General features: G+C 39.4%; 2 protein-coding genes across 2 annotated transcripts; one reads left to right on the top strand and one right to left on the bottom strand.

Moving 5' to 3' along the window:
• The first annotated feature begins 467 nt into the window (after positions 1 to 467).
• Positions 468 to 5,749, top strand: mrps22 (mitochondrial ribosomal protein S22). The gene is made up of 8 exons (XM_086036843.1): positions 468 to 716; positions 1,141 to 1,295; positions 1,375 to 1,539; positions 2,111 to 2,254; positions 2,389 to 2,472; positions 2,564 to 2,709; positions 3,502 to 3,610; positions 5,432 to 5,749. The coding sequence occupies exons 1-8, from the start codon at positions 593 to 595 to the stop codon at positions 5,522 to 5,524; spliced, it is 1,020 nt and encodes a 339-aa protein (XP_085892969.1). The 5' UTR covers positions 468 to 592; the 3' UTR covers positions 5,525 to 5,749.
• A 1,340-nt stretch (positions 5,750 to 7,089) lies between these two features.
• rbp2a (retinol binding protein 2a, cellular) lies at positions 7,090 to 9,410 on the bottom strand. Its single transcript, XM_086035730.1, has 4 exons — positions 9,159 to 9,410; positions 7,706 to 7,884; positions 7,447 to 7,548; positions 7,090 to 7,143 (listed from the first exon to the last, which is right to left on the bottom strand). Exons 1-4 carry the CDS (start codon positions 9,229 to 9,231, stop codon positions 7,090 to 7,092), a joined length of 408 nt encoding a protein of 135 aa, XP_085891856.1. The 5' UTR covers positions 9,232 to 9,410.
• Between the last annotated feature and the right edge of the window lie 999 nt (positions 9,411 to 10,409).

The following is a 10,409-nucleotide window of genomic DNA, read 5'->3' as shown; positions in this document are numbered from 1 at the left end:
TACTTTTTCTTTCCTTTTTTTAACTCATTCAAGAACATATTTATAGGTCAAGACCGATCTTTGGGAATGCATGAGTTAATCAATTAATATCTATTTAACTCATTCACTGCCAATGAGATATTTATTTGTCTTTTCACAGTAGAGCCATTCAATCCAAGGAATTTATTTATATCTTTTGAAATATTTTTCAAACGTTAGGGTAAAAGAGGGTCTGTAAATGTATGGCACTGAATGAGTTGAATACATGCAGTTGAATGTTTCTGAAATAAAATCATATATCAAATAAGCAATTTCAGTTACAAAAGAAGTCATGAAATCCATCTATAAATCAAATTGTATTTTTAACTTTTGTCTCAATACCCACCCAAGGATGCCGAACACATACAAGTGAAACATAATTTTAATACATACGGCATTATTTCTACATTTGTAAGTCAAATATTCGCACATTCTTTTTTTCGATTTTAAGCGAGAGAGAGAGAGAGACTTTGACCTTTGCTGCAACAGTAGGTGGCAGTGAAGCAACGACAGCAACAATGTGTGTCTGCATGGTGTAAATGAAGAAGGAAAAAAACGAAGAAGAAGAATAAAAATGGCGGTGGTCGCTACGGCACGGTGCTTCCGTCCAGGCTACTCTTGGCTACAAAGTGTGCGGAGAAATAACTTGCTCGTTAAATGCAGTACCAGGACTTTTTGCAGCGATACGCAAGACAGCGGTATGTTTATTATTATCAAAACGTGTTGAGCGAAGCAAACGATGTAATTATCAAGCTGACCTTGTGGTGTGTCGTAAGTACAAAACATCCACACATGGATTCGTTGTACAAAACATTCTCTACAGTTTACCTCCCACAGCTTCTGCATTTTTTCCGTAGTGAAAGAGTACGCCATCGTTAACTGGATATTACAGTGAAGCATTTTTTAAGACCTAGTGCTATTTGATTGTTATTTGCTATTTGATTATTTGATTTGCTTGACAGAAAAGTAAAATTCCGCGATGCATGATTTGGCATTTATGATGTTCAAGATGGATAAACAATTTTGTAACGCTCCTCAGTTAATTTCCGTAAATCGATGAATGTTTTCCTTTGATTAGTCAGTCTGAGGCATAGTTAGAATTGCATATTTTCTCCTTCTTAGTGCAAAAAAATACAAAGCCGCAGTTCACAGATCCAGTTGTGCAGGACATCCTCAGCAGGATAACGGGCCTGGACCTGCAAAAGGTGTTCCGATCACTTAAACAGGATCTGAAGCCGCCAACGTATAAACTCATGACTGATGAACAGTTGGAGCAGGTGCCTTCACTTAGACCACCCTTCTTTTCTTGCAATCTCACACGTGACTTGTTACTCAGTAGCCGCTGTATGCTTCCAGGCGGTCAAGTTGGCCAAGGAGAAGGCTAAAAAGCTGCTGCAAATGCCACCTGTTTTACCTGAGAGGAAGCCCATCAGTGACATACTGTCTGTGGACAAGATTCTGGATGGCATGGATACAGCCAAATACGTCTTCACAGACATCACTTACAATATTCCACACAGAGTAAGTACCAGAGGTGGGCATTCCGTTAGTATTAGTAGTAGTTTTATTTTTTTTCGTATATTTTTGTTATTTTATTTATTTCCCCTCCTATTTTGAGAGTGAAGTTGGTGGCAGCACTATTCAACGTTTTATCCTTCGATCTCATTTGCGTCAAAGTGCATGCGTGAGATGCACATACTTGGTACCTCGCTTGCCGAATGTCATCTGTTCCATCGCCGTGTTCGGACAACTCCTCTATCATCCGCACAACAGCATGCTCTTATTTGGAAGTGGTGACGTGGCAGACACGTGTATCCCAATATCTGAAAGCCACTAAATATTAGAAATGCCTCTCAATGATGCACAGTAAAGCAGTTCTACTTAAAGTGTAGCAACGACATGTATCTCCGTTCCTCTTATTCCATTAACATGCATTGTCAGTGTATTACTGAATTACTGTAAATCTATTTCAGACATGTACAGCAATGTTCATGTTCCACATCACCTATGTAATAAAGTCCCCCTGTTATTTTTTTTTATCTGTCAGCTAGTCTTGACGTATGATTCGTTTTTGTGTTTGCTTTCCCCTCAGGACAGGTTCATTGTTGTGAGAGAGACCAACGGCACTCTAAGAAAAGCCACCTGGGAGGAAAGAGACCGACTCATTCAAGTCTACTTCCCAAAGGATGGACGCAAAATCATTATGCCTCTGCTCTTTAGTGAGGATAACCTAAAGGTTAAAACTGACCCAGTGAAATATCCCTGCATAGCTTCTTTTTACATCCAGTCTTGTTTGAAATCTTCTTTGGCTGTTAGAGCTATTAAATACCTAAATTTTCTCTTTCACTTACATATTCTCTTTTCTATCAGATGGTGTTCTCTCAGGACCGACACGAGGATGTGTTGGACCTGTGTCTGGTCCAGTTTGAACCTGACTCATCACATTACATCAAGGTAAGTTGACTGCTTCGCTCACCACCTGAGCTCCAGTTAGTACACTGTCTTAAACTAAAGCAATGTTGCATCTACCAAACGTTTGTTTCAGGTGCATGCTGCCACCTATGAGGATCTGGACAAGCATGGGAAATATGAGCTGCTTCGTTCTACCCGGCACTTTGGAGGCATGGCCTGGTACCTGGTCAACACTCGTAGGATCGATGGCCTCATTGTGGACATGTTGAAGAAGGAATTGTGAGTTCAAGCATGTTGTAATTGACAGCGCAGCGGGGAGGGGGGATTCACCGAACTCTAAGCTAACGCTGCCACCTTTGCTTTCTTCCGCGTTAGCATTAGGCTTTCTAACATGCTCTATCCTTGCGTGGTTAAAACTTCTCGTGAGTGGGAAAAAAACTCACACCATGCTCGTGTGTTGTCTATTTTTTGACAATTTGGCTGCTGTCGTATCTGACGGCTGTTGGATGTATGATTTATAAAAAAAAAAGGGAAAAAAATCCTCAGTTTTCACTGAACCCAGAGTATTATCGTTAGAGATATCTGGCAAATGAAAGGGATGAATAATTTTGAGACTGCAGCCGAGATTAAAAGTAGCATTTTGTGTTGAATTTAGATATAAACCATGGTAATATTAGTGTTATTTAATTACTTAAACAGTTCTTGTTTAATTTGTTTATTGTCAACAGATGATAAATTGTATATTTTGCTAATAAGCCTAATATGTAGGGTTAAATTACATTGATTGCAGCTGTGTGTCTCTCTCTGTCTCCGTCTCTCTGTCTCTGTCTCTCTCTCTCACACACACAGTGATGCCATCATGTTGCTTTTCTATAGTTTTTTTTCCATCACACAGGCCTGTATTATGTTCTGTATTACATAGCAAACTATGTCTTTTTATATTTCACTTGATGAGAAATTTAGGAAAAAAATTCCATCGCTAATAGGTTGTCTTGGCTATTGATTTCAAGGAACACATGAAAAGCCCCGTACAGTCATACACGGTAACAGAAACGTGGGTGTGTGATTCAGGGTACAGGATGCAGTTCACCTCGTTTCTCTTTTCCACCTGGTCCACCCTCACAGCGAGTCGGCGCAGGAAGCTTCCAAATATCAGGCTGCAGACACTGACCTTCTCAAGGTGAGAACACTGCAATCATCAGCATTCAAGGTTAGCTTCATATGTAGTACTCATTACTGAGGTTATACTTTTTAATATTTCTATTTTCCTTCGCCCTTTTTTTTGTCATATGAACATTTTTCCCAGATGCACCACGAGTTGTCAGTAGGAATGCTACAAACGATTATTTTGATAGTCCACTAATCACTAACAGCAGTCACGATTAGTCGACTAATCAGCTAATTTATAAATTGCGGCAAATCGCAGCAGCAAGCCGCTGCTCTTATAATAAGCATCATTCGCTTGCAGCTTGCATTCTTTATGTACAAACTAATGTTAAAAAGACAATTAAGATGATAGTACATCCATGCATTATCCAATCCGCTTATCCTCACAAGGGTCGCGCACGTGCTAGAGCCTATCCCAGCTGTCTTCGGGCAGTAGGCGGGGACACCCCGAATTGGTTGCCAGTCAATCGCAAGGCACACAGAGACAAACAAACATTCATACCCACAATCACACCTAGTGGCAATTTAGAGAGTCCAATCAACTTACCATGCATGTTTTTGGAATGTGGGAAGAAACCGGAATACCCGGAGAAAACCCACGCAAGCACGGGGAGAACATGCAAACTCCACACGGGGAGGCCGGGGCCAGACTCCAACCCACGACCTCTGCACCGTGAGGCAGACGTACTAACCCGTCGACCACCGTGCCGCCCCATGATAGTACATTCAACTTTTATTAGACTGTGCAACATCATCCATCATTCCTGACATGCTTATAAATGAGGGAGCAACTTAAATTGATCGCAATACTCCGGCCTTAAAATTTTTAGGCCCATTTATGGTGTTGGCCTGCCCTGCTAAATCTGGCACAGGAATATGTGTTGGATGGAATCAAATCTCAAGACTATCTAGGCACACATTGGAGCACACTGCTCATAGGTAGTAGGCAAAAATATCTGCCAAGACATGCCCCAAACTTGTTTTTGAGAGTTAAGGCCACTGCACACCGAGCGATGCGGTGGAACCCCACTGCACACTCGCGCAGTGTGCGGGGTTCTGCCACAAGATTTCACGTGTGGCCAAATGTTGGCCACTTTTTTTTACGGCGATTCACAATATGAATCGCAGTTGCACGATGCGACAACATCGCAGATTACGGCCAATCAAAATTCCCGAAAGGGGAATAATCGATTCTCGGGTTATAAGCGAGCCAGGGATAGCCGCCCACTATTCACTATCAAGTGATAGAAGTAGAGTATCTGTATATATATGGTACACATTCCGTTTTACAACAATGGTTAACCATACTAATAATTTCGTATATGTACGAAGATTGCGGTGAAAATATACACGAGTGTCGTATGTACTGCGTGTCTTGACTGACATGCCATCTTTTTTGGATCAAAGAAGTGATTTGGTACAACATATTGTATGAGGAGAACGCAATCCAGCCTTGCACAGTTGTCATCTCAAGGAGTCCTTGTGCTAAATTGTCCAATGTGCAAAAGTGATTGGCCACTGGCCAGCTGTCATTTTTTGCGATGTTTGGGTCCGAGTGACATTCGGAAGCATCACGTAGTGTGTGGCGGCTCTTACAGAAATCATTTGATTGCTGTGATTGCCTCAAAAGGTTCTGCAATAAAATATCATTTTCATTGGTTTGCTTTATTCTGTTGGACCCCAGAAACAAAACAATTTCTGATTTGCATTGTTGTTAATTTTTAAAAAATTTTTTTTTGAATAGTTATTTTAGTAATTGTGTACCAACAATTTTGTATTTGTGTACATATGTGCACAAAAGTATATAAATAAATATTCATTCCTGTCTCAACAGATCTATGCCCAGAAGGAATCTCAGAGGTCTGGCTACATTGAGTTGGCCTTGCAGGCATACGAGCAGACTGAGTCAGACAGCGCTGCTGTCTAATCGATTCGTTGCCATTTGGAATTCTGCAAATCCACAGAGAAAGATAACCACAAGCTAAAGGTAGCCTCTCATTTGGAGAGTTCTGCCATGTACAGTACTTCTTCATAAATTCATCAATTCATGGAGACACAATACATGCTGATGGTCTGTAGACTTGGTTTACTAACCACATTCTGTACATAACTGAACTAAATTAAACTCACTGTAATAAAAAATGTCTTTTTACCTCTGGGTAAGTGGAATATCTTCAGGTCAGCCAAATGTGAAAAACAAGACACAAAATCTGCTTTGTGAGACTATAAACATACACACCTGTGTTGCTGACATTTACCACTAACTCCGCAATTGTTAACTCATTCACTGCAAGACATTTTCAGACCCTCTTTTACCTAAACGTTTGAAAACAATTGTGTAAAAAATAGAAATAAGTTCCTGGGATTGAATGGCTGGACTGTGAAAAGACAAAGAAAGTTGTCAATGGCAGTGAATGAGTTAATGGTCTTATAGTATATTACAGGAATATATTGTGTGTGCGTGTCCATCTATCTATACATGGGTGGGGCTAAAATAGACGATTAGATACCCGGAAAAAAATGGGCTTCCGACTATGCTTTGTGCGACTGTTTTTTTTTTTTTTTAAGTTTCCCATCCATCATTTATCACCTACAAAATGGGTGTCCGTCATAGGGGATAGGCGGACCGGTCAGGTCACATCGGCGGTACGCCCAACTCTGTATATATAATGCACGTGTATACCCCAACTCTCGTGAGCTTCAGCGGTTGCATATGTACAGAGGTGGGTAAATCCAGGTCCAGAAAGTAAAAACCCTGCCACAGTTTGGCTTTAGGCACAGGTGCTTCGACTCAACCGGCAGGTAAACGATCTCAGTTGATTAGAAGCACCTGTGGCGAAAGACGAACTGTGGCAGGGTTTTTACTCTCTGGACCTGGATTACCCACCTCTGCATACGTATATGTGCATATATGCATTGTGTGTATATGTACTGTGCAGTCGATATATAAAGTCTACAATACATCCCTGTTCAAACGCCAGGTGTGATAAAGCTGAGACCAAGCAAACATTTTTCAAAAAAATACCAAGAGGCAGTCAATATAAGAGGTTCATTGTAATCTGAAGTCAAGTAAACACTGAACATTTGAACCTTACACCTCCGTATCCTAATCACTTCAAGTCAATGGTGTATACTATTGAGCCAGGTTGGTTGTTAGGTGTCTCGCCGACTAAACTATGAACTCCATTTAAAAGTTACTGTGTGGCATACCGACCCCAACAGCCTCCCAAACTCCCCATATTAGCCCCCAAGCTATAATCAAAGAAATAATACAATAGCAGTGTAAATGTTAGGGTAACAATAAAACTAAATGCACATTTTATGTGTGGACAATTTGCGCTCTGATATGATAAATAAGAGCCAACTAAAAGTCTTGTGTTTTGGTAATAACAGCATCAAAAAAAGTTCACTGTAGTATCACTTTATTACGTTTATACATTATAAATAGGCTGCACCATGCAGCATAGGACAACTTGAGACCTTGAGCTCATCTTACTCGGCCTTCTTAAATACTTGGTGGCAGACTTTGTCCAGCACATGGATCTCCTAAAAGAAAGGACAGATACCTTTAGACCAGCAATATAATATAGTGCAACAAATCTTTTTTCTTACGTAACCTGTCAGATCTTTTATCTATAATCTTCTGATAATAGGGCATCTTTTTATTGTCATTGCCTCAGACAGTGTAATGTAATGTGTGTGTTAGAAAAGATTGCATCAAGTGAATTGAGGACCAAACATGTTTAACTTGCTGTCTCGTTCTCAAGATAATTCAATTGGCTCTAAAAACAAAACATGTTCTTATTGTTTTCTCAGAATTTCTGAATTATGACATTTCTCCTTCCGCACCAAATGTAGAAGATCTCCCTCGATCCAGTGTTTCCAACCACGATTTTCCTTTTCCCCTTTCTGAACACACACCAGCTTGTCCCCGTCCCAGGTGACCAGTGTCTAAGACATTGCAAAAAAAAAAAAAAATATATATATATATAAGCATCCATTCAGGTAAACCGCTGTTTTGCTCAGATCAACAGTGAGCACACGTTCATGAGGTTGCTTAAAAAAAGCATTACAGTGACATGTTTGAAATTCAGCTAGCTGTCCTTACCATGACTTTCCTGTTGTCGAGACCCTTTGTCTGCTCCTCAAACTCCACCCCAACAGTAAAGTTGACCTCATAGTTTCTGAAGGTGCTCAACGTCTTTGTTTCAAACTTGTCCCCATTCTGAACAAAGACTTTAGTCTGGTGCAGATGGGAAGCGATCTTTCTGGTGGCAAAGTCGATGTCTGCGGGCACAAATGAAGGAAGACTGAATGTCAGTTTTTTTGTCCTCTGCTTGGGACAAAAGAATTGAATACTAACACTTCAATCTGTGTAGTGAACACACACTTGCTGTGATTCCTACTTAGGCTTTGAAAACTTGATCGTACCGTTAAAAAAAAATGGCCTTCAGTACAGGGAATATTTCCTTATCGTTTGCTAAACTATTAACTTATCCAAATGAGTTTGGGCTTATTTTTATACGGATGATATTTGTGAGAGTTGCAAAGCGGTGGATGTTTTTTTTTTCTGGCAAAGTACTGTAAACATTCCATGGGAAGTTGAGCCAAGAACTTGGAAATTAACAATTTGAAAAATTGTTCATGGGAATTAGCGATCACTAATGGAAAAGAGCCGTTGGCTAATATTATGATCACATAATCACCTTTTCTTGTTTGATAAGCAGGCAAGCGTGCATCCTGATATTTGTGTGAGTACAGTTCATACAAAGTTAGGCCTTGGAGGAGTCCTATCCTAGTGGCCAAGATAATTCTGTAAGACAGGTGTTACTAACGTGATGCCCACAAGCACTAGGTAGACCCCCCAGAAGCATGAGCAGCCTGGGGACCTGTTCTAAAAATAGCTCACGAGTAATGGGACATTATGATTTTCTAGGAATGTTGTAGAAGTCATCATTTGAAAAATGTTAAACCTATCAGATTTATAGAAATAATTTCCGAACATATTTTAATCATTGTTATTGTATAAATAATGAACGAGATCAGTGTCTTCACTCTTCACAGGGATATTATTAATGATAACATATAAACGTAATTTGAGCATATTTTGTATTTTTGCTCCATTTATCAAGGTGTTAAAAATTGGGAATAATAGTTTCTTCAACAAATCAATGTCTTCTTATCCTTCTATAATGGATCAAAAAGTCGAAAGGAGTAGATCCATATTTAATTGCCGTGGTAAGACAAGTCGGAAGCTTGTGGAAAGAAGATCCAGTCAGCAATAGCAACTCAATGGAGAAAGCTTTCCTCACTTTTCCACTCATGGTCTCACACTAAAATTATTTTACTTTAATATTTATTTTACTCAACATTCCAACTTCATGCTCCACCATTGTTTGCAATTTCTAAACCTTATCAGTGGGTGTTTTTTTTTTTATTTTGTATTTTTTTTATCCATTTATCTTTTTATTTTTTTTAATTTTATTTTTATAGTGAATGATGACTTCTTTCCCAATAACCACATTGAGGAAATGAGAAGAGGCATTTGAAGAGCAACTTACCGAGGGCTTTCATGACCTCCTCAAAGTTTTCGTTGCTCACCATCTCCCACCGTCCATTAAAGTCTGCAGGCATGTTGAAGCGTGTGTGTTGATGTAGTGGTTACTTGTCGAGTTGGTTGTCACGCAGAGAAAGAATTAGCTGGTCCAAACCTTTTTATACGCAGTGTGTGTGTATGCCTATGTGTGTGTGTACCAAAGGACAGGGTCCGCCTGATAATTGCCTGGAGTCAGTCTTGAGATATAAAGGTCAGGTACTCTGTGAACACTCTACTGCACTACAGAACTGTGACTGCATGCACCTCACTCTCCATTTAAGTAAATGTGTGCGTGTGTCAGTAGATTTTCCTTTTCATTCACGATTCAACATTGTAATTCCCACACCTGACCACATCCGAGTCACCTGGCAGCAGAACCGACTCTACTTATTCTGTTTAAAGTGCCAGATGTGATAAAATATGATTGTACTTTTAAGCACATAGGCACATAACAGTATACTGTCATGATAGAAATTCTAGCAGTGTCTTGGGTCCAAATGCATTTGTGGAGAGGTTCAGCCGTCATGTACCCAGAATCAGGCAGCAATCATCTCTTTGTTTTCAGAAGTTTAATTGTGCATATTTTTGTACAGGAAAGAAAAATAAATGCTGCTGTATAGTCTAGTTATCTTTCAATGATAGCTGTTTGATTTTCTGCTGAGACAGGTGTATTGTATCCGTTGTCAGATTATGATAGGATATCTGATCTCCAGTTACACTTTCACACCGATAACTGAGGTGAGAATATATGAATTACCTCATTTCCTCTCAAGAATGACAAAGGTCATCAGACCACAACCTCTGGAGAAAGACCACCAAAATTGTAGTGCTGCTCACTATTGTTTTCATTATATCTTTTGTTTTTAACACCAGCAATTCATTTTTGAGCCTTTTCTATTAGTTTTAGTAGCAGTAGATAATTACCAGTACATTGTTCACACTAAAAGGCTCAAAACTATACCTTTTGGCCAGATGGCAAATCAAAGTTGAACTCTGCGGACCCTATCATTAAAAAAAAAAAAAAAAAGAATAAGAAAGAAAGCTTTGTTTTGGTCTTTTTTTTTCCGTTCTTCGTAAGTAAAGTACAGGTACAATATATTGAAAATTAACAGAAATGACCAGTACAGTATTGAATTTAAATGGAGTGGATTTTTTTTTTTTTTTTTCAAACAGTAACATTCTCTTATCTGTGGAAAGGGCTTATTTCCTTGCCTTA

Source organism: Filicampus tigris, chromosome 7 (genome assembly GCF_054856515.1).
Source record: "Filicampus tigris isolate MCC_2025a chromosome 7, RoL_Ftig_1.0, whole genome shotgun sequence".
Taxonomy (NCBI): domain Eukaryota; kingdom Metazoa; phylum Chordata; class Actinopteri; order Syngnathiformes; family Syngnathidae; genus Filicampus; species Filicampus tigris.
Note: the sequence above shows the minus strand (reverse complement) of the source record. Positions and strands in the feature narration are given on the sequence as shown.

Coding starts and splice junctions, on each gene's coding strand:
- mrps22 (XM_086036843.1), top strand. CDS start 593: ATGGCGGTGGTCGCTACGGCACGGTGCTTCCGTCCAGGCTACTCTTGG. Junction 2,710..3,501: donor GACATGTTGAAGAAGGAATT/GTGAGTTCAAGC, acceptor TGTGTGATTCAG/GGTACAGGATGCAGTTCACC. Junction 3,611..5,431: donor CAGACACTGACCTTCTCAAG/GTGAGAACACTG, acceptor CTGTCTCAACAG/ATCTATGCCCAGAAGGAATC.
- rbp2a (XM_086035730.1), bottom strand. CDS start 9,231: ATGCCTGCAGACTTTAATGGACGGTGGGAGATGGTGAGCAACGAAAAC. Junction 7,885..9,158: donor GGAGGTCATGAAAGCCCTCG/GTAAGTTGCTCT, acceptor TTGTGCCCGCAG/ACATCGACTTTGCCACCAGA. Junction 7,549..7,705: donor TCGACAACAGGAAAGTCATG/GTAAGGACAGCT, acceptor GCAATGTCTTAG/ACACTGGTCACCTGGGACGG.